The sequence below is a fragment of the Hylobates moloch genome, unplaced genomic scaffold (genome assembly GCF_009828535.3).
Source record: "Hylobates moloch isolate HMO894 unplaced genomic scaffold, HMol_V3 SCAFFOLD_4, whole genome shotgun sequence".
Taxonomy (NCBI): Eukaryota; Metazoa; Chordata; class Mammalia; order Primates; family Hylobatidae; genus Hylobates; species Hylobates moloch.
Window position 1 is genome coordinate 28,912,848 of NW_026652279.1, and position 24,002 is coordinate 28,936,849.

Here is a 24,002-nt window from a genome sequence, read left to right on the forward strand (position 1 = left end):
CACTGAATGCTAATTTTTTTCCCCAAGAATCACTCAACTGGCAACTTCCTCACTGCTTCGTCTTATTCCTAGAGGTAGCTGAGGCTGTGTTCAGACAATCTGGCAATTAAAGAAACCCATTCTCTCTCTCATAGGAGAGTGCCCGAAGGTGTTTTTCATTCCATGAGGACCTTAACCAGTCAGATGAAATGGGGCTGTCATGTTTCAATCCATCTGATCTAAGCACTCAGCTAATTTTTTTTTTTTTAATTTAAGAAACAGGGTCTGGCTCTGTTGCCCAGGCTGGAGTGCAGTGGTGTGATCATAGTTCACTGCAGCCTGGAAGTTGGGATTACAGGTGTGAGCCACAGCACCCTGCAAATTTTGACAGGCATTATTTATCAATGTGTAACAAGTTTTATAATTTTTATAGCTGACAACATAATTCCACTTTGGAGAACACATCCAAGGAAGTCAGTGCCTCCTTTGCCCCTTTCCCAACGAAAGTAATCTGTACAAAGTGATGTCACAGCAGTGTTGCTAATAAAACAGTGATAAACGGAGCTAACATAAGTGTCCATCAATCACTGGATGACTGAGCAAATAACAGTTTCTCAACCTGAGGAAAACCCATGTGACCAACAATAATACATAAAAATAATAATAACAGCAATCATTTTCTGAACACTGACTATTAATGAGATAAGATGCTGGAGGCAGCCAGGCACAGTGGCCCACACCTATAATCCCAGCACTCGGGGAGGCTGAGGCAGAAGGATCATTTGAGCTCAGGAATTTGAGACCAGCAGAGGCACACAGCGAGCCCCTGTCGCTACACAAACGAAATTAGCCAGCCGTGGTGGCATGCACCTGTGGTCCCAGCTACTTGGGAGTCTGAGGTGGGAGGGTTGCTTGTGCCCGGGAGGTCGAGGCTGCAGTGAGCTATGATCTCACCACTGCACTCTAGCTTGGGCGACAGAGTGAGACCTTGTCTCTCAAAAAAAAAAAAAAAAAAAAAAAGAAGATGTTGGAAGCTATTATATGTATTATCTCATTGAAAATTTCTTTGTGAGATAGTTATTTCTGTTTTACAAATAAGAAAACTAGGGGCTCAGAAACGTTCGAGCTTGTGTTTCAGGAAATAAAATAATGAAAAACAAATAAAACAACAAAAAAAAGAAAGGTTCAAATACCTTTAGAAAGCTGGTATTCAAACTAGTCCATCGTGCACCAGATGAGTGACCTTAGATAGGGAACTACTCTGGGCCTCGGTTTTCTCATCTGTAAAATGGGGCAATGATACAGCACCCAAATCAAAAGGTTATTGTGAGGATTAAACTAGTTATCAAATTTAAAGTACTGAGAGCAGTCCTTGGCACCCAATAATAAAGGCTATTTTCCCTGCCATTAAGCCATAGACTTCAGTCACATCAATCTACTGCTTGCCTTCTAAACACATCATGTTCTTTCACACTCTTCTTGCCTTTTTCACACGTGTTGTTTTTCAAGTCTACCACTGACTCACTGTGACTGCATGTTATTAATGTGAAGCTCCTTAGAGCAGAAATTCCATCTGCAGTTCTTTAGGGTATGGGATGCTGATTTGCTTGATAAATATTAAACCAAGGACCATTGCCTAAAATTAGTCATTTTAATAGTTGTACTGACATAAAAGGTCAAGGTGACTCTTTAAAATGCATTTGGTGCTCCTTTCCTGTTCATTTAAATGCTGACTTCTAAGAAAAACTAAAGGGTTAGAAAGCTTTCTTTCTTTCTTTTCTTTTCTTTTTTTTTTTTTGAGACACAAGACACAGTCTCACTGTGTCACCCAGGCTGGAGTGCACTGGCATGATCTCGGCTCACTGCAACCTCCACCTCGCCGGTTCAAGTGATTCTCCTGCCTCAACCTCGCAAGTAGCTGGGATTACAGGCATGCACCACCACGCCTGACTAATTTTTGTATTTTTAGTAGAGATGGAGTTTCGCCATGTTGGCCAGGCTGGTCTTGAACTCCTGACCTCAAGTGATCTGCCTGCCTTGGCCTCTCAAATTGCTGGGATTACAGGGCCACCACACCTGGCCGGGTTAGAAAGCTGTCTTAAAATAGAAAAGAGAAAAAAAAAAAAAAAAAAAAAAGGAGGGGGTAGAGGAAAAATAATAAAAATAAAAAATAAAAAAAGATAAAGCTTTCTCCTTCCCAGTTTGCAGCCTCTCATCCTCCACCTACTCTCTTCTCACCCATCATTTATGATAATACTGACCTCAGGGCAGTCAAAGTAGTCCTAAAATACTATATAAAATGTAAAGGATTGTTCTTGCTACAAATAATACCAATCTCGCCTCTGCCTAAGTAATTACTGCCAGGAACTTGTCCAACAACATGGACAGACATGGTTTTTCTGTTCCTTCTCCTGACCACTCCCAGGAAAAATACTGAACTTCACAGATTAGGGACCATATATAATCTCACAAATGGAAAAAGACAGACAATGCAAAGTTATAAATAAAAATGAGATTAGTAGACAATATGAATTTTGGCATATTCTCAGGGCTTGGGAGATTTGGGTGGTTTGCCAAGGGATAGAAACCAATCAATTCTAGGACACTGGGTTCTCAGAAGCCTACAAAAGTCAGGAGGAAAATGTGCCTTTCAACACTTTGCCTGGGGTAGGTCTCATACCTATGAAAGAGATCTACCTACAGAGCCTATGTCATTTTCTACCCTCATTACTCTCTTCTAGTTCCAGCAAAAATCAGCTAAAATTGGTAGCAGCTTGAAGGCTAACTTAAAGTCTTCAAAGAGGTGAAGGCGGCTATGTCGTTTGGTAAATTTCCTTAGTAATATTCAGAATTTAGAAGGAACTCCCAGAATCCATCCAATGCTACGAAGATGTTGACTAGAAGGGAAGAAATGGAGGACTGGTAGTGGTAGGGGCAGAGTAGAGAACAGTCCTGCATCTTCTCCCACCAAGTCAGCTTTCATAAAAGGCTTCTGTTCCATCATTTTTCACAGGGGAGTATGGGAAAGTAATCACTCTAATAAAGTGACTTCCTTTGCTCACACAGTGTGCATGTGGCCTTCTCATTCCAGCACAGGGCCACGCCACTCTTTGCCCCTATGTCTTTTGTTGGAAGGCAGGGAGGCTGCCAGGTGAAGCTGGAAGCACCGAGACCAAGGTTGCTTCAACGCCTTTCTCTATAGTGTTGCAAATACAGCTGTAGTCACAGTAGATGAATTTTGGGAAGATGGAAGAACAAAACCTCTAAGGTCTCTTACAGCATTAAATTTCCATGAAATCTTACCTGTCTGTACTGGGATTCGGAGACTAAGTAAACTGCTTTTCCAATGTTCTGAGCATAAAGTTCTTTGACTCATACTTAAAAATCGGGAAAGCTGATATTTTTTAAGATGGTGGTTTTCAAACTTTTTAAAAAGTGGCAGAGCACTCGTTTTGTAAATGAAATCTTAAATGGAACCTTACTATAGTAAACAGATAGATGGGGGCTCCTCTGGTTGCAGCGAGGGTGAGGAGCCAGGGGCTCTACCCTCTCACTTGTCTCAGTTTGGGACATAATATGTGTGACCTACTCTCAAACAGTTTAGAAAATAAATATATATATAGTATGTTTACACATACGGAGAACAGTGGTTCTCAAAGTGGGACCCCTGGAGGGGCATCAGCATCACTTGGGAACTTGTTTCTAAAAATAAAAATTACTGGGCCCTACCTCAAACCTATTAAATCAACTGTCTGGGGTAAGGCCCAGGAGTCTGTGTTTTAACCTGAGACTTCCTAGTTGTTCAGACACAGGCTAAAGTTTGAAAACCACTGATCCAGAAATAATGAGAAAACAAATAATGGTGAAATGTTAAAATTGGAGAATCTGCGAAAAGGGCATAGGGAGTTTTCTGTATTATTCTTGAAACTTTTCTGTAAGTTTGAAATTACTTCAAAATAAAAATTAACAACAACAAAATTACCCTGGGACAATAAGCATGGAGATGTGGAGAGGGGACCTGGGAGGTAGGGAGGCAAATCACGAGGTTAGTGCAGGAACCACTCAAGAGGTAATGTGATTTACAACTAAGACTGTAGCAGCTCCAGTGCCGAGTGGTAACAGGATATCTGCAGTCTTCAAATATAAATCTCTTCCTTGTAGAACATCTGGGCAGCAAGCATACTAACCTGAATAGGAGAGACCGGCAATCTCTATGAAGAGGTCTTCTTCAGAAAAGCTTTCGGGGAGCATGAGGAAAGCAGCGGTCACAGCACTCTTCAGATTTCTATCGAGGGCTGATCTAAGAGTGACATCCTCGTTCATTGAGATAATTTTCACCTAAAAGAAGCAGAACATTGGGAAGAAAAATTCCAGAAGTGGAGTATTGCTCAAGCATGGGTTACACATGCACTGGAACTATCTCAAACTCTTCCCACTGAAGATCTTGGAATATTGGTTCAGGTGACACAAAATTGTTCCTCTAATAAGTAATCCCAGAATCTCCTTGTTTTATGCCAAGGTCAAAGAAATCATGACACAGGAAAGGATCAAAATGCCAAAGGAAACAAATATTCTTCTTAAATGAGGAAGTGCATCATAGGTTTAGAAAAAAAGCAAAAGTCCTTTGGAAACTTTAATATTTTTAAATTTTATAATCTCACTGTCATCACTTAATTTTTTAGTCGACAGAAGCATTTTACCTCTTTATTTATACTTCGTCTGTAATCTTGGACCATATCTAACATAGGAAGTTCATGCTGTATTTCGCAATTTCTAGATACATCGATTTTGAACTTGGCTAAGGAAAAATGAAAGAAAACTAGCTACAGTAGAAAAACAATGGGTTTTAGAGATAGGTATGGGCTCAAGTCCAGGTACTTACTAGCTATGTGAGTTTGGGCAAATGATTTGCATCAAAGAACCGTCACAAAGATTGACTATAATAATAAATGTAAAGTGCCTAGAATACTAGCAACTGCTTCGCTCAGAAAGAATTTTTCTCCTCAATACAGAGTAGAAGCTTCCATCTGAGACTTTCCGCAAATCCATTAAAATACAAAGAGTGACTGGGTGTGGTGGCTCACACCTGTAATCTCAGCACTTTGGGAGGCCAAAGCAGGGGGATCATGAGACCAGCCTGGGCAACATAGTGAGACCCCATCTCTATACAACAAAAACAAAAAAAACAAACACCTAGCCAGGCATAGTGATGCACATGTGTGGTCCCAGATATTCAGGAGGTTGAGGTAGGAAGACAGCTTCAGTCTAGGTGGTTGAGGCTGCAGTGGGTTGCAGTGAGCCATGATCATGACACTACACTCCAGCCTGAAAGACAGTGAGACCTTGTCTCAAAAAAAAAAAAAAAAAAAAAATACTAAGAGCTCCAGTCTGTTCTGAGATTCTTACTTTTAAAGACTGCACTGTAGTTAAGAGATGTGTTCAAATCCCAACTCCATCTCCTACTAGCTCTGTGACTATGGGCATAATTCCTTATCAGTAAAATGGAGTAAATAACAGAATCAAGTTCATAAGGCTGCTAGAAAGACCAAGTGAGTTACTGCACACAAACACTTAGTGAAATGAGCTTCCTTGTGTGTGCTTCTCAGTGCACAAGGCAAGAGCTTCTCTGGGCCAGGGGTTCTCATCTTTAGCTAGCATTAGCATCACCTGGAGAACTCGTTAAAACGTGTATTATCAGATGCAACTCCCAGAGTTCTGTTTCAGGAGGACTGGGTGAGGGCTGAAAAATGTAAATTTCTAACAAGTTCTTAAGCAATGCCCAGGGACCACATTTTGGGAATTACTGCTCTAAGGCACATACTTAGCACTGTCAAATTGCTCTTCGGAGTGGTTATACCAATTTACACTCCTACTATGATCTTTTAAAAACATTGTACTGTTTCTGATTGACTTTCTACACAAAGGAAAGGGTCTAGAAGTCCCTAATAAGGACTCCCATATGTCTAAAACGTATCTACCTTCTCTAAATCATTTGGTACTATCGACACATTTTCTACCTATTCTAGAAAACAGGGCATAAGTTGCCTTTTATTTGTCAAATACAGATAATTTCTGACAAAATTAAGATAGCACATAAAAGACACACTATGAGAAACTCCAAAATAAATATTAGAAAGCAAGGAAAGAAGAGAATGCTGCAGTATCACAAGGCATAGCTTCTTCTCTTCTGATTGTAAAAAACAGTATTATAAAACACATAACTACTATTTTATAAATCAGGCTTCAGAACCCAAATTCTTTTACCTTTTTTCCCTACTTTTTTCTAAGGGAATATTTATAACATACAAACGTCATATATGGCAGGTAAGCCACTTGATTCAATAACACCCCCTCCTCCATCACAATTCTGAGGACTTAATGGACCTTAATTAAGCCTTTCAGCACTAAGGTGAGTTTAGTATTACTGAATCATCTGCAGAGAGTAACCCATGACCAGCCAGGAACATGACTTGCCTACAGTTGCATAATGAGTTGACAACAAAAATCAGGATCACATCCTTTTACTTAGCAAATTCAGCTCTGAATATTCTGAATTATTCTCATGCATTCATTTACAGTTATATTCTGGTTAACTTATCTTGAAAGATGATTAAAACAAATTTTAAAGTCCTATAAAAACACCTATGCTTATTCCTTGAATAACTTTCCTAAACCTTATAGAGTTGGCTCTTCGTATCTGTGGGTTCTGCACCCGTGGGATTCAACCAATCACAGATGGGAAACATTCAGAAAAAAAAAAAAAAATCCACAAAGTTCCAAAAAGCAAATGTTGAATTTGCTGCCACATGCCAATTACTACGTTGAAGGCAGGCGAATGATGTGATGTGTAAGCACAGTATTAGGTATTACCAGTCATCTAGAGGTGATCTAAAATATACAGGAGGATGTGCATAGGTTATATGCTAATACTAGGCCATTTTATATCAGAGACGTGAATTCTGAGGGTGGGTGCAGGTCCTAAAACCAATCCCAATGGACACCAAGGGACAACAGTATTCCATACTGAATGATTAATCTAGGAGGGCAACTGCTTCATCTTACTGACAGAAAACGTAGGCCCGGAGGGGTTAAAAGATTTCTCCAAGAGAAGTAGTGGCAAACTGGACCGGGCTCCAGTCCCAGGATTCACCCAGTGCTCTTTCCACAACTCTGTGATGTCTCTCTACTTCCACATTCCCGTTCTTCATCCCCATTCATCACACATCCTTCTCAATAATTCTTCAACTCTCTGTTTTTGATGGCTTTTACAGAAGCCCAGTGAAATTAGAAGCTATTTTGAGATGCTAACAATTCAAAGATGCAAAGAAAAGACTAAGTTTTGGGAAATTTTCCTAGTTAACAAAATACCAGTTGTTCTCCAAGGAAGTTATTCTATGTAGGCTGTAAGAAAGCAGTCTGTTTGCTGTTTAAGGTTAAGAGGGTGAAAATAAAAGCATCCTTACTCAAAGGAAAAATGTCAGTTCGGAAGATTCTGCTACTGTGCTGATCTGGTTCTTCAATGAAAGGTGAACTAGGAACTTGTCTCAGCAGCACTGTTATTTGTTGTTCAGAGTGAAAAGCCAGTGAACTCTTGGGACACTGCCAGAGAGGCCTGGGAAAAAAAGAAAGTGCTCAGATTTGTGAATAGCTGTTTGTATCTTACTGGGAATGCCCCGACCTGAACTGCATAGATAATATTAGCACAACTGCCAGGGAGGAAAATCTTTACTGGAGAGAAAGAGGCATTGCTTAAAGGGACTTTCAAATGAGAGATTTCTGAGTACCTTTCAAGACAGGAAAAAAGAGAAAGTCACATGTGGGCTCCTCTAAAATTGTCACAAGTAGACTACTTGAATTGCAGAGTGAAATTTTAATCACAAAGACCATAGCCCTACCTACTGTTCAAATACTCAACCGCCCACCAGAACTTTTCCACTCCAAACGACCAGGAGGTTTAACTCTTCTAAATAGTCACTGCTTAAGGATGAAGAAGAAACGCTGAACATTACAGCTGGATGAAACCTTACTCAATATCTACCTGCTGGACTCTGGGCTCTTCGAGGACAAGCAACATGGTATCATTTTTAAAAATCCTTTGGCATACACAGAGAAGAAACAGTTGTCTTTTGAATAAAGAAATGAATGACTCAATCTGTGCATTTCAAACGCTAGCGGCCCAAACATTTGCTTATAGTAGGGCAGAGCCAAAACTAGTAAGCCAGGTTTTCCAACTCCCAGTTTAGAGATCTTTTATACCACTGGGGGTTTTTCTATCCACATAAAAAATTAATCAACAAAGCTACAATATGGCGATAGTTGAACTCTGTGAATATAGTAAAAATCATTCAATTGTACTCTTTAAACGGTTGAGCTGTGTGGTATGTGAATTTTATCTCAATAAAGCTGTTATTAAAAAATAGGCCAGACATGGGGGCTCATTTCTGTAATCCTAGCACTTTGAGAGGTTGAGGCAGGTGGATCCCTTCAGCCCAGGAGTTCAAGACCAGTCTGGGCAACATGGCAAAACCCCATCTTCACAGAAAAATACAAAAATTAGCTGGGCATGGTGGCACGTGCCTATAGTTCCAGCTACTCAGGAGGCTGAGATGGGAGGATTGGTTGAACCCGGGAGGTGGAGTAAACTGTGTTCATGCCACTCCACTTCAGCGTGGGTGACAAAGCAACACTCTGTCTCAAAAATAAAATTAAAATAAAATAAAGCTACATTACTAAAAGGCAAAATATATTGCGATGAATACATTAAATCAAAATCCTCTTAACAAGGTGGCAAAAAAACCACTGCATGTCAATATAAATGCCTTAAAAACTCAAGCACAATTATCTATACACTAAAAACAATGTAAAATACAAAAATCCAAAATTATGTTAACTAGGGAAATAACTGTCAGGCCTCTGAGCCCAAGCCAAGCCATCGCATCCCCTGTGACTTGCACGTATACGCCCAGATGGCCTGAAGTAACTGAAGAATCACAAAAGAAGTGAAAAGGCCCTGCCCTGCCTTAACTGATGACATTCCACCACAAAAGAAGTGTAAATGGCCGGCCCTTGCCTTAAGTGATGACATTACCTTGAGAAAGTCCTTTTCCTGGCTCATCCTGGCTCAAAAAGCTCCCCCACTGAGCACCCTGTGACCCCCACTCCTGCCCGCCAGAGAACAAACCCCCTTTGACTGTAATTTTCCTTTACCTACCCAAATCCTATAAAACGGCCCCACCCTTATCTCCCTTCGCTGACTCTCTTTTCGGACTCAGCCCGCCTCCACCCAGGTGAAATAAACAGCCATGTTGCTCACAGAAAGCCTGTTTGGTGGTCTCTTTACACGGACGCGCATGAAAATAACTATTAATTACTACTTTAGAGGTTTCTTGGCTTAAAAAAAGTTTGGTCACAGTGCTATATTAAACACTTTAAATTCCACGGTTTTTTACTTGGGAAAATACTAGTAAACTCAGAAACTTAAGGTTGTACTGGAAATAAAAATAGGGTATTCCATCAATTATGAGATAAGTTAATGGTAAAGTATGATAAAAATTTAATTTACACTCAACTTTTCCCAGAAAGTCCATCTTTTTAAGCAAGATACTCATATATATCTATCTGGAGACAGGGTCTTGCTCTGTCACCCAGGTTGGAGTGCAGTGGCATGATCTTGGCTCACTGCAACCTCCACCTCCTGGGTTCAAGTGATTCTCCTGCCTCAGCCTCCCTAGTAGCTGGGATCACAGGTGTGTGCCACCATGCCCGGCTAATTTTTGCATTTTTTTAGTAGAGACAGGGTTTCACCATGTTGGCCAGGCTGGTCTCGAACTCCTGACCTCAGGTGATCCCCCTACCTCGGCCTCCCAAAGTGCTAGGATTATAGGCATGAGCCACCGCACTTGGCCTATATCCCTTTTAAAGACTTAAATTACTAGTGATTGAGAAATTCTATTTCAATTTGTAAGCTGCAAGACAATTCTGGGGCTTTAGACAACATAATTTAATGTGACTCCTTTTAAAACACAAAAAATAAAGAATTCATACTCATATTCTCATAATTCTTTCTTATTTACCCAACTTTCTTGTCCAAGATACTATCATTAGATTTGTTCAAGTCTGATTAATATTTGCTGCCACCTAGAGGTATAGTTTGTTTAAAAATCATCATTCTGGTTAACAGTGATTTCTACATGTTGAAAATTGGGAGCAAGGTAAAGAGAGAGTTAATTTGCCCATTTATCATTCTCAATTAAAAAAAATATGTTCAACACCTTCAAATGATTTTATGATACCCTAATTTTCTTGTGCTAGAAGCATAAAAAGCCTTAGAAAATAATCATTGCTATCAGTAACATTTTCTTCTCCACGTCAGCTGAGAAATGCAGAGTTTTGCATGAAATGAGCATGGCTGCTACTACTTGTCTTGAATTGCTGTTTTTGTTTTATAAGGATATAACAGTTAGATAAAACCTGAGGTCATTTCCAGTGCTTACATTCTGAGATTTCATGGCATTTCAGGTTTCTAAAGCCTTTTTTAAAATTTTGAAATATTCTAAGCATAAAGTATAATACAAAGAATAATACAACAATTTAACATTCAATTTCATTTCTATCTCAAAATAACTGAGATAAGCAAAGGCAGAGAGAGAACGGAAAGACCATTTTCTGAGTGTCTACTAAGTATCAGGCATTTCAGAATCCTCTGAGGTCAGCGCCATCAGACTCATCTACAGATGAAAACACCCCAAGGCTTAGGGAGACTGTCAGTGGTGCAGGGTCGCAACATTAGGAAGCATCAGAGCTGGGATCCTAACCCTACATCTGTTGGATTCTGAAACACTGCGTTCTTCCCAGCAGTACTACTCTGCTTCCAATATTCCTTTTCCTTTTTTTTTTTTTTTTCTTTTTTCGAGACTGGGTCTCGCTGTGTCACCTAGGCTGGAGCGCAGAGTGCAATGGCACGATCTTGGCTCACCTCTGCCTCCCAGGTTCCAGCGATTCTCCTGCGTCAGCCTCCCGAGTAGTTGGGATTACAGGTGCATGCCACAACGCCCAGTTAATTATTGTATTTTTAGTAGAGATGGGGTTTTGCCATGTTGTCCAGACTGTTCTTGAACTCCTGGCCTCAAGTGATCTGTCTGCCTCAGCCTCCCAAAGTGCTGGGATTACAGGCATGACTCACTGCACCCAGCCCTGCTTCCAATTTTCAATACCTTTGTGGACCTTTATTTTACAGATAACTGAAGTTCAGAAAGATAAAACAAGATGCCCAAGTTTATCTAACAGCTAATAGGTGGCAGGACTGAATATGACTCAAGGCTTCTAATTTCATGTCCATTATTCTTCCCATCAAGCTATATATTATGTTTTTGTTTGTTGGTTTTGAGACAGAGTCTCGCTTTGTTACCCAGGCTGGAGTGCAGTAGCGCAATCTCAGCTCACTGCAACCTCCACTTTCCAGGTTCAAGTGGTTCTCCTGCCTCAGCCTCCTGAATGGCTGGGATTACCGGCGTGTGCCACCATGCCTGGCTAATTTTTGTATTTTCAGAAGAGACGGGGTTTCACTATGATGGCCAGGCTGGTCTCGAACTCCTGACCTCAAGTGATCCACCCGCCTCAGCCTCCCAAAATGCTGAGATTACAGGCATAAGCCACCGTGCCTGGCCGATCTTTTGTATATTTAAAACAAACAAACAAAATAAAAAAACCCGGAAATAAAATATTTACAAATTTCCAATTGCTCAGTTATGAGCTTTACTAGTCATCCAACTTAGAAATGAGAAATGTGTCTGTATAGACATGAAATTTCAGTAAGCCTATCATTTCTGGACTTTAAAAAATGTTTTTAATTAAAGTAAAAGTTACAGTGAAGTGCACACATCTTAAGGGTACAGTTTGATAAATTTGTCCATGTGTATACCTGTGTAACCCCTGCCCGGATCGAGTGTTTCTGGACATTTTAAGGAGCTACACTATGAAACTGTAAGCCCAGGTGCAAAGCAGGAGAATCCAGACAGCCCATGCACATCAATAAAGAGATGTTTATGACACAAACCAGTGAACTAAGGCTATGGAAATCTGTCATTTTTCCCGTAGGTAGCTATAGAAGCAGCACATCACTGTCGGGGGAGACACTAGAGAACAAGCCATCGGCCTCTTGTGGAGCCTGGGACCCTCTCACGCACAATGAAAATCTTCCTTACAGTAGGAAGTGTGAGATTAGCAACTGTAACTATTTAACACAGTTCTCAAACTATGGAAAGACCCTTTCTCAGAACACAGACTGATTATCTGAAAAAAAAAAAAAAAAAAAAAAAGAAGAAGAAGAAAAGTGATACTGCAAATACTTTTTAAAAGCTTAAGTTCTCTCCCACTTTTTTTTTTTCCTGTTTTGTGTTTGTTTCCTGTTTCTACTAAAGCCCAGGGAGAAGCCTACTCCCCACAGCCTCCTCTAGCTGTGTCCCAAAAGAGCTAAGACAATAGAGAAAGCATCACCACTAGCCTGAGAAAGAGAATAAAAGGGATGGGAACACCTGTCCCTTGGAATGACTACTTGGTGCATTCATTTATTCAACGGTTACTGAAGGATCCCACGACCCAGGCACTGCCCTTGGGATGCATCAGTGGACAAACAGTGCCTCCGTGGTACATGTCCTAGGAGACAAGGTGACTGGGTGGTGCTAAGGGAGGCTCCACTGAGGCACTAGGCACCTCCTCTGCCACCCTCCCCAAGTCCAAATGGGTCAGCTTGGAGCCCGATCCAGTCATTGGATAATCTTGACGGGGAGGGCAGCAGGAGGGAGAGTGGACTACGACCCAGCTTCTACTCCCAGCACTTCTGACACCAAATGTGGGTGTCACATCAACCAATTCTCCAGCCCCCCAGACACCAACTGAGTGTCCTACAACTGAATTCGATTCTGACCCTAGCTACCTGGAGTCAGAGTCAGATCCCACAGGTTACGGGCTCAGTTCCACAAGCCTCCCCCACTTCAGACACCAATCACAAGTCCAGGCTGCCTGTACTCTGATTGTTCACTAGAAAGGGATGGGGGCTACTTCCCTTTTCCTCTGGTTTCATAATTTGCTAGAATGGCTCACAGAGCTCAGGAAGGCACTTTTTTTTTTTTTTTTTTTTTTTTTTTAAGACGGAGTCTCACTCTGTTGCCCAGGCTGGGGTGCAGTGGTGTGATCTCGGCTCATTGCAATTTCCATCTCCCAGGTTCAAGCGATTCTCCTGCCTCAGCCTCCCCAAGTAGCTGGGATTGCAGGCATGTGCCACCACGCCCAGCTACCTTTTTTGTATTTTTAGTAGAGATGGAGTTTCACCACTTGGACTAGGCTGGTCTTGAACTCCTGACCTCAAATGATCCACCCACCTTGGCCTACCAAAGTCCTGGGATTACAGGTGTGAGCCACCGCACCCAGCCAGGAAGGCACTTTTCTTGCATGTACTCAGTTATTACAAAGGACACAACTCAGGAACTGCCAAATAGAAGAAATGCTTGGCAAGATACGGGGTAGCAGAAGGGTGTGGAGCTCCACGACTTCTCCGGGCACGCCATCCTCCCAGCACCTTAATGTGCTTACCAGCCCAGAAGTTCTCAGAACGCTTTTGTTTTTTATGGAGGTTCCACTGCCTATGCACAACTGATTAAATCATTGGCCATTGGTGACCGGCCCAATCTCCAGCCCTTTTCCCCTCTGTGAAGGTGGGAATTGGGGGCCTGAAAGGTCCAGCCTCTCATCACACAGCTGGCTCCCTGGCAACCAGCCCTACCCTGAATCTATCTAGGGGCCCCCATCAAGAGTCACTTTATTAGTATAAACTCAGGTACGACTGAAAGGAACTTGTTATGAATAATAAAAGACTCTCATCCCTATCACTCAGATATTCCAAGGGTTTTAGGACCTCTGAACCAGGAGCCCAAGGAGAAAAACCAAATACATATTTCTTCTTATATCACCATATCACAAGAGAATATGTGGATATTATTTGGCAATAAATTTTATAGGGAATAGGAAGAGTCAGAAACTCATTTCTAGTCAGAAACTCATTTCTGTTTCCAGAGTTCCATCTCATTGCAATCACAATGATCAAAGTAAGGTTAGGCTCAGAGAGGAAGGGCATCCCTAACTGTGCAGCCTATAAAACACTCACCGGTTTTTGGAGTCGTCCAGCAATGTATAAGTTATTCCAGTTGAGGAGATCTTCAATCAGAATATTAGTGCTAATAACTCCATATTTGATAAGCTGAAGGGAAAAAGAAATGGCACAAAAAGGAGTAAAATACCATGTTACTGCTTATACAAGTACAAAATATAAGGAAATAGATAAAATTCTTGACCAGAGCAGTACCTTGATTCCAAAGCCACTCAAAACACCTGCCCTGTGAAAACACACATCTCTACCAAAACCTTTGAGAGGTTTAGTGTCCAAAACTGATTTAACCCCTAGGGTATGTGAGGCGAGGTTGAAACTGTCTTCATAAGATTATAACAGTGAGAGAAGTCTAGCATGGCTGACTCCATCTTGCTACCAGCCTCACAGGCTGGCTATCCAAGCTCATGCCTGGGCATAGGTCAAGCCAACCAAGGGGAAGGAATATAGTTTATAGTTTAATTTTGAAGCAAGGATGATAATAGTCCCTCCCTAAAACTGTTCCCCTCTCCAGTCCAGAGCTGAAATCACCTTTGTAAAACTAAAGAAAGTCCACAAGATTAGGATTATGGGAAGGGCCTGAATTCTGCTAAAATGTTGGCATAGTTTCTATGATGTCTTACTGCTCAGGAGACATGTGTCCAGAGGTCACAAGACTTGTGAGTTCTCCAATTAATCCTATAGATAACATCACTACGGTAGAACCTAAGATTGGTCTTTTGAGATGTTTTCAGACTTTTGCATTCTGGCAACTGACTGACCCCACCCAGAAGAACCATGACTCAACACTGAATTGGTCCTGTTGCCCCTCCCTCACCAAAAGGCCCACTCAGTCAATGAAGACTGTTTTCCACACCTGTATGATTGCATCCCCAACCAATCAGCAGCACCCATTCCCTAGTCCCCTGCTCAACAAACTATCCTTCAAAAACCCTAAGCTTTCAGGGAGAGTGATCTGAGTGACAACGCCAGTTCTCCTGTGTGCCCACCCTCATATTAATGTTAATTAAACTCTTTTTTTTTTTTTTTTGAGACGGAGTCTCACTCTGTCACCCAGGCTGGAGTGCAGTGGTGCAATCTCAGCTCACCACAACCTCCGCCTCCCGGGTTCAGGCCATTCTTGCACCTCAGCCTCCTGAGTAGCTGGGATTACAGGCGCACAGTACCACGTCTGGCTAATTTTTTTTTTTTTTTTTTTTGAGACGGAGTCTCGCTCTGTCACCCAGGCTGGAGTGCAGTGGCGCGATCTCGGCTCACTGCAAGCTCTGCCTCCTGGGTTCGTGCCATTCTCCTGCCTCAGCCTCTCCAAGTAGCTGGGACTACAGGCGCCCGCCACCACACCCGGCTACTTTTTTGTATTTTTAGTAGAGACGGGGTTTCACCGTGGTCTCGATCTCCCGACCTCGTGATCCGCCCGCCTCGGCCTCCCAAAGTGCTGGGATTACAAGCGTGAGCCACCGCGCCTGGCCTACATCTGGCTAATTTTTTGTATTTTTAGTAGAGGCAGGATTTCATCATGTTGGCCAGGCTGGTCTCGAACTCCTGACCTCAGGTGATCCACTTGCCTCGGCCTCCCAAAGTGTTGGGATTACAGGCATGAGCCACCGCGCCCAGCCTAATTAAACTCTTTACAGCAATACCACAGTCAAAGTGAATCGATTTTGTTCATGCGACAGGCAGGAAGAACCCATCAGGTAATTACAAGGTGACCACTATTTCAACTTAGGTCCATGTGATGTTAAAGGTGGAATGGCTCTTAGATGCTATCTAGTATTGGTCCTCAGTGGATTGGGAGTAAAAAAAACTGGTCCTTCCCCAAAGACAGTTTGAGAAGTGATAATTTAGTTCATGTTTCTCATTTGAGAAATAAAAAACCTAAAGCTCAGAGAGAACAAATGACATGCTCAAGGTGGCACCAGTAGTAGCAGAGTCAAAACTAGGTCCCAGAATTTCAGTCTGGTCTCCAATGCTCTTTTCATTACAAAGAACAAGAAATTTTCCTTTAATTAAAAGTTTTCACTGACATCCTTTACATAGTGAATTTCTCTTTTGCTACTGACTATTTCAAACAGTTTTGTAATTACAAAGCAACATCCAAAAATAAAACTTCTTTATTCATGCTAAAAAAAGAAATTATAGTTCAGCCCATTTCTTTTTTTTTTTTTTTTTTTGAGACAAGAGTCTTACTCTGTTGCCCATGCTGGAGTGCAGTGGCATGATTTTGGCTCACTGCAGTGATCCTCCCACCTCAGTCTCCAGAGTAGCTGGAACCACAGGCATGCACCATCATGCCTGACTAATTTTTGTATTTTTTATAGAGACAGGGTTTCACCATGTTGCCCAGGCTGGTCTTGAACTCCTGGGCTCAAGCAATCCACCCACCCTGGCCTCCCAAAGTGCTAGGATTACAGGCATGAGCTGCCATGCCTGGACAGTTAAGCCTATTTCAATAATAATTTGTATAAATCCTGTAGATTTCCCAGGTTACAAAGTCCCATTTGCATAAACAAGTATCTTCAGACCCACTTTGCTGAACTTCAGTATCCAAACAGCCTTCTCAGGCTGCAAATATATAAAAAGTAGCTAAAAATTGTCAATTAAAAAGTAGTCTTTTGGCATATAATTATGCCCAAACATTTGGTTACTGGAACTTATAATATTGCTTGAATATTACTAATGAGAGATAGGTTTGGCATATTAACTGTGGAGAAAGAACAAAGCTAAGTGTTCTGAGTGACTCAAGTGGATCTAGAAGGCTGTGCTGAGTGTCAGCCTTTTTCCCCCCAACTCCAGCAGCAGCACTGCAGAAAGCCCCTCTAGCTGCAGGCAAGTAACCACCGGGAAGTAATGGAAACACCACAGGCCTAGAAGTCAGGGGACCTGTTGCAAACTAGCTGCACGACCTTATATAAGTCATTTCCTCTCTTTGAACTTCAGTTTCCTCAACTGCAAAATACAGGCGAAGCAGGGTTGGATCTCAACTGGAAAAGCAAATATATGGCCCAAGGGGTATGCAGACATCACCGGTCAATCACAACACTCACTCCTTAGCCAAGTTCAGACAGATCTTCAAATCCTTCTCAAGTTAGTACTCCAACCTCCTGCCCTTTAAAGCATGGGCCTTTGACCAGTGGCATCGGCATCACTTGGGAGCTTACAACAAATGCAGAATCACGCCTGTAATCCTAGCACTTTGGGAGGCCGAGACGGGTGGATCACCTGAGGTCAGGAGTTCGTGACCAGCCTGGCCAACATGGTGAAACCCCACTCTATTAAAAACACAAAAAATTAGCCGGGCATGATTATAGTAGTGGGCTCTGTAATCCCAGCTACTCGGGAGGCTGAGGCAGGAGAATCGCTTGAACCCGGGAGGCGGAGGTTGCAGTGAGCGGAGATCGCGCCATTGCATTCCAGCCTGGGCAACAAGAGCAAAACTCCATCTTAAAAAAAAAAAAAAAAAAAAAAGCAGAATCTTGGCGGGGCATGGTGGCTCACACCTGCAATCCCAGTACTTTGGGAGGCCAAGACAGTCGGATTGTTTGGGGTCAGGAGTTCGAGACCAGCCTGGGCAACACGGCAGAACCCTATCTCTACAAAAAATACAACAATTAGCCAGGTATGGTGGTATGTGCCTGTAGTCCCAGCTACTTGGGAGGCTGAGGCGGGTAGATGGCTTGAGCCCGGGAGGCAGAGGTTGCAGTGAGCTGAGATGGCACCACTGCATTCCAGCCTGGGCGACAGAGCCAGACCCTGTTTCAAAAAAAGAAAAAGAAAAAAAAAAAGCAGAATCTCAGGTTCCATCTCAGACCAACTGAGTCACGATCTGCATTTAAATGTGATCTCCAGGTGGGTCGATGCCTGTCAAAGTTTGACTGCTTTGAGCAATGAGTGGCAGAGTTGGCAGAGCAAGTGAAACCCATATGTCATCCTTGGCCCAGGGAAGCTCTAGGAAGCATCTGATTTAGACCCCTACTGGTCCTTGCAGGTTGGGGTTCTGCCTAGCTCTTGACAGGTCTCTTGGAGACTGGGATGCTTCAGCTGAAAGACAGTTCAGCAAAGTTCCTGCTGTCAGATGACCCACCAGCAGGAATCCATGCAACTTACCTGTTCTCCAACATCCCACTGTCAAATTCCACCCATCTCCTGGCACCAAGAGGTTCCTATCACCTGACACACATGCTCTCAATCACCTGTGATATCCTCTTCACTTCCAACTTCTTCCTGGGGGTGTCTGCCCCTCCTTCTAGATAAAATCAATCTCCAACCTGACCCTAAATTGGCCTGCCTATTCCTCCCACTGACCAGACCAATGGTTCTAGACCAGCAGCTTCAGCACTGTTTGGAAGTGTGTTAAGAGACGCAAATCTTCAATCCCTACCCCAGACCTAGTGATCAGAACTCTGGGGGTGGGGCCCAGCAATCTGTGTGTCCAACAGACACACAACCTAGGGGATTCTGATGCACACTAAAACTTGAGAACCACTTGGCCAAAGACAAAAAAATAAAGTCAGTCTGGCCGGGCTCAGTGGCTCACACCTGTAATCCCAGCACTTTGGGAGGCTGAGGCAGGCAGATCACCTGAGGTCAGGAGTTCGAGACCAGCCTGGCCAACGTGGTGAAACCCTGTCTCTACTAAAAGGTGGCACACGCCTGTAATCCCAGCTAACTGGGAGGCTGAGGCGGGAGAATCACTTGAACCCGCAAGGCGGAGGTTGCAGTGAGCCGAGATCACACCACTGCACTCCAGCCTGGGCAACAAGAGCAAAACTCCGTCTCAAAAAAATAAAAAAAATTTAAAAAGTCAGTCACACCCAACCACCTCCTCACACTGCAATGACAGTTAATGGGAGATGAGGAAGGACTCCAGTCCCTGCTCTGTCCCCAAGGTCAAGACACCTGGCAGGAGTGTTAATGTTTCCTGACTATAAGAACATAAATACTATAAAAACATACATATTTCCTGACTGTAACAACGTCCAGCAGGAGTGTGAATGTTTCTTGACTACAAGAATATACATATTTAGCTGGCACTCTAATAATCCAGGTCAATAACCAGCCAAGTTAAGACAAAGGCCAGCAGTCACTTACCCTACCATTACACATGATCAATGAATTGTAGTAAACTCCAGCACCATAGTTATTCTGGATGGATGTGATAGTCTTGGGCCCTAAAACTTTTAGGAAAGAATAGTGGCTCCAATTTTTCTTCAGGTTCTTTGAATGCCATGCGACAGGGTCATCTACTGTGAACACAAAGTCCAGCACAGCATTCTGTGAAGAAAAGAGAATAATTTCAGTATTAATTCCTAGAAAGGCAGCAACAGAGGACGGAAAAGCTCTAACATACTACGCAATTATGATCAATAGTCAGAAGGCCTGGTGCTGCCATCAGAAAACGTGAGCGAGTCTCTGGAACCAATGTGAGCTGTTTTCATCAATGTAATAATAGCAAACACTTCTTTAACATGTATTGTTGTGCCAGCATTCTTTAAACACTTTATGGGTAACATACGCAGTCACTCCATTTATCCTCAACACAACTCTACAAGGTAGCTACTGCTATTATCTCAATTTTATAAGAAACCAAGGCACAGGGGATGCTCTTTGACCAAGGACACAGAGCTTGTGAGTGGCAGACCTAAATGGTCTGGCTCCAAATTGTGTGTGCTGAACCACTGCACTACACTGCCTTTCACAAATGTAGCTAAATGTGCTCCACTTTCCTTCCGGATCAAATTAGCACCATTTGGATAAACTCTACGAAATACTATATAAAGGGAAGTCAGTTATTTTATCTCTTACCCATTCACCAACCACTCATTGAGTACTTATAATGAGCTCTGACAGGCCCTAAGGTAGAAGTATAGAGCTCAGAGTCTACTGGAGAGAATAAACAAATTATCACTACATTGACTTGATAGAGGAATGCAAAATATACTAACTGCACTCAGAATAGCGATCAGATCGGGGCACAGGAGGGAGAAATTCTCCTAGAGATGACAAATCTGAGTCTTGAAGGACACGTGAGTTAAACAGATTTGCTGGAAGCACTGGGGGGAAGCACAGGGAAGGGTAGGGAGCCATGTTGGAGGAAAGTGCTCTGTGGATATGGGAGCCAGCATGTTCTGGAAGCTGCCGTCAGATATGACTGAAATAGAACATATTTATGCGGTGGGAGATGAGATCAGAAAGGGAGGCTGTTTGCCATGCTAGAAAATTTTCCTGCAGAAGAGCTGACTGGAGAGAAGAGGGACTAAGGGGGTGGGGGGAATTAGATCTGAAGCCATGGCAAGATTCCAGGTGAGAAATGAAATTATATTAGCTAAGGCACTAAGGATGGGGACTGATGTGAGAAAGATTTAGGTGTTGGAATCTACAACTTGTTCACTTGAATGTAAGGAATCAAAAGTGAGGGAATGGGAAGGAAGGACCTTTTCTTGCAGGGAATTCCAGGTCTACTCAAAGGAAAACCTCCATGGAAGAATGAATAGGTGGCCATCAGGAGGGTAACGCCTGCTCTGTTTCCCACAGTGTGACTCTACAGACCACTGGGGACACTTAAGATTTGGTGGCGAGGCAGGTATGGAATAAACATGTTTTTTTAAAAATGTGCAATTATGTTAAGGTATATTTGGGAAAAATAACTAGCCTATAATAACCTATAATTTCTCATACGCTGCCAATTTAAAGAAAAATATTAAATAGCAGTATAAGTGGGAAACAGAGGAAATCCAAGCAACAGCATAGATGGCCTCACCAGGAAGTGAACAGGCAGGATGTTAATCAGAAGACAGACTACAGCCAGGTATCCAGACGCAGGGGGCCCAATTAAAACTTGAACACTGAATTCTGCAAATTACAAGGAAAACTGTACCCTTACTGAGGCTGCGCTGAGCCAACTCTGAAAAGTAACAATGCCTAGTCTCAAACAGACCCTTGTTAAAAGTGCTGAGCGAGGGTAAATATACTGGTCAGGCACTAACTTTTGATGTTAGTTACTTTCACTGCACCTGCCCTGGCCCTACAACCAGTCCGCCAACTTCCTGAAGTCAGAAGATCATTTTCCATCTCCTCCTACATTTATAGAGGTGACTCTCAACAAACTTGGCTGCGCATTAGAATCACCTGGGACGTTTCTTAAATTCCTGAAGCCCAGGCCTCATCCCAAACCAATTAAATCAGAATCTCCATCGGCGGAACCCGAGCATTAGGATTTTCTTAAAAGTTCCCCAGAAAATTCCGATGTCCAGCCGACTGAAAACACTGAAAGAACCTGATAACGATTTCTTTTCCTTTCTTCCACTTGCCCCTGCAGCAGTTTTTCCTTCTGCCTAACTGCTTCTCCTGCTCTAGACTCACGTGGATTCCTAAGTGTCCTTCAACACCGTCGCTTATCGCGCTGTCGTTATACTAGGAACGCAGGCCTATGGTTCACTCTGCTAGTGGACACGTGAAGTGTGCAGAGCGGACAGGCAGCTCTCCGGCTCTGAAGGAATCGAGGGCAAAACGGGACTCGTGAGAACAGACAGTTCCCCGTCGTGGGGCTGCCCGGGCTCACCTTCTGGTCTGAACTGGGCCCTGCCTGGCGGTACACCCCGGAGCCGTAGACGAAAGCCAGACTCAGCTCCTCGGGGAAGTGAGACAGGATCTTGCGGAAGGTCACCCACGAGCTCTGCAGCGTCTGCAGCGCCATGGGGTCGAGGCTGACAGGGGACCCTCAGCGCAGCAGGGCTAGGACGACCGGGCGGGGAACAGACACCGGGTAGGCGGTTTAGGGTGGGAAATGGAAGTCGGAGACCAGATCGAGGGACACAAGGCTGAGTGTGGGGTGGGACTGCAAGGACGGGCAGGGATTGGGGCGTTGGGCCACGAAGAGCAGCGGCGGCGAGACGCAGCCCAGATAGGCTCGGGTGGGCGGCGGTCGTGCCGGCAGAGCTTCCGTCCCTTGCTACGCCCCACGCACGCACAGGCGCTTCCAAGACGCAAGAGGCGGTGCTCGCCTTAGTGTGGGGAACGCGAGGCTTTGCATTGTCCCCTCGTGGTCGGAGGAGTGCCCTACAGGCTGGCGGCTCGGTTGCGACTAGGACAAATCGGCGGAGCCGAGCGTCACCCGACTCCGCGGACCCTGAGCCTTGATATCTTATGTACTTCTCTCTTCAAACCACGGTTTAAAGAATTACTATAAAATCGTGAGCATATTGAAGGTTTCTAAATGAGGCGACACTCACATAATATGAAACTGGCCGTTCTGAAATGGACAGCGTAGTAGTATTTAGTACCTTCACAATATTGTGCACCCATCATCTCTCTAGTTCCAAAATTGCAGATTTCGAAGATTTAGAAAAACACAAAATTAAAATGATGCCCAATTCCACCATGTAGCGAATACCACCGTCAAGATTTGACCGAGACTTCTTCACGTTAAAGCCCTTTTCAGATACAAGGGTGGATATGGGAGTGCGTGGTGAAGGACTGCACAGACGTTCTCTGATACTTGCATTTAATTTCAAGGGTGGATAATAGTTTTTGCCCCCTTGCCTTGGGGATTGGTCTCACAAAGGGTGCTTCAAATGCAGTTTCTGGAGGAAACAGGACCCTAGGAATAGAAAAATCTTAGCGCTCTCCTCTTTTTTTTTTTTTTTTGTATAACTAGAGAAACTTGCTGAATGGTAATTCAGGAGGTGGTTTGACTTCCAGGACAGAAACTTTTTCAGCTACCCTCTCCTTCCTCCCCAAAATACACTACCTCTCAAAAATAACAGAAATAGTAATAGCTAACATTCAGGTAATGTTGATACATTTTCACATGCACTTCTCACTGAGTCTCCTCTAGTGCCCTGTGGCGGGAGGGCCTTGGTTTTACCGATGGCCAAGCTAAGGCTTAGAGAGGTAAAGCCAGGTGCTTGGGATCACATCAGCCTGTGGCAAAACTAGAGCTAAACCCAGGTCTGGCTCCACCCTCTGGGATTTTTTCGAAAATTCTGCTCTGTCCTTGAAGGGTTTTGAGCAAGGACTTATGTAATTCACATGTTAGCCTGAATTAGGGGGACTAATTAGACAGTTGTTATCATAGTTCCCCCGTGAACTGGAAATGGCTAGGCCAAGGTCTTAGAAGCAGGGATGGGATTAAATCAATTGGAAAAATGATTACTTGCGCTCACACTCTGGGCCTGCCTGAGATGAAGAGATCTGAGCTGCCTGCGGCCCTGCAGGAGCTAGGGGTCTATAGAGGAGAGGAGACAGACCTGCAAATCAGAATAGAATTTGGGTAATGCAGCCACGTACCCAGCGCAGTGCAGGAATGTAATGGGAACGTCAATCAGTTCTGGGTGTTAGGGGAAAGGGACCAGAAGAGGTTTCACAATGATGGCCTTTTGAGCCAGGCCTGGAAGTTGGGTAGGAGTTTATCAGGCAGAAGATAAATGGGAAAATTCTACCAAGAAAGAATTGAAAGGACTCGGTGACAATAATAATACTAATAATACGTGTCATTATTAAGCACTTAGTATACCCAGGTACTTTTTATACTTCTTTGGGTTTGTTTTTGTTCTTTTTGAGACCAAGTCTTGCTCTGTTGCCCAGGCTGGAGTGCAGTGGCACGATCTCAGCTCACTGTGACCTCTGCCTCCTGAGTTCAAGTGAGCATGCCTGGCTAATTGTTGTATTTTTAGAGATGGGGTTTCACTATGTTGGCCAGGCTGGTCTCGAACTCCTGACATCTAGTGATTTGCCCACCTCAGCCTCCCAAAGTGCTGGAATTACAGGCGTGAGCCACCGTGCCCAGGCTTTTTATACTTGTTTCTTTTCATCACTCCAAAGATCCTATGAGGCAGGTTCTCTAAGATGATGATATTTTTCATAT

General features: G+C 43.3%; 1 protein-coding gene across 6 annotated transcripts in view; it reads right to left on the reverse strand.

Annotated features, from left to right (window-relative positions):
• Positions 1-24,002, reverse strand: part of TAMM41 (TAM41 mitochondrial translocator assembly and maintenance homolog) — a 99,608-nt gene that overhangs the window by 37,600 nt on the left and 38,006 nt on the right. For 2 of the 6 annotated variants that reach the window (XM_032149731.2, XM_032149729.2), the window contains exons 1-4: positions 21,699-22,082; positions 19,229-19,411; positions 14,141-14,233; positions 4,167-4,317 (exon numbers count right to left, since the gene is read on the reverse strand). In XM_032149731.2, coding sequence (XP_032005622.1) covers positions 4,167-4,317; positions 14,141-14,233; positions 19,229-19,411; positions 21,699-21,833 — 562 coding nt within the window. In that variant the 5' untranslated portion in view covers positions 21,834-22,082. Of the gene's footprint in view, positions 1-4,166; positions 4,318-7,442; positions 7,536-14,140; positions 14,234-19,228; positions 19,412-21,265; positions 21,287-21,499; positions 21,587-21,698; positions 22,083-24,002 lie in introns of those variants that run through there. The other 4 variants (XM_058437265.1, XM_058437266.1, XM_058437264.1 and 1 more) reach the window with 4 other exon arrangements.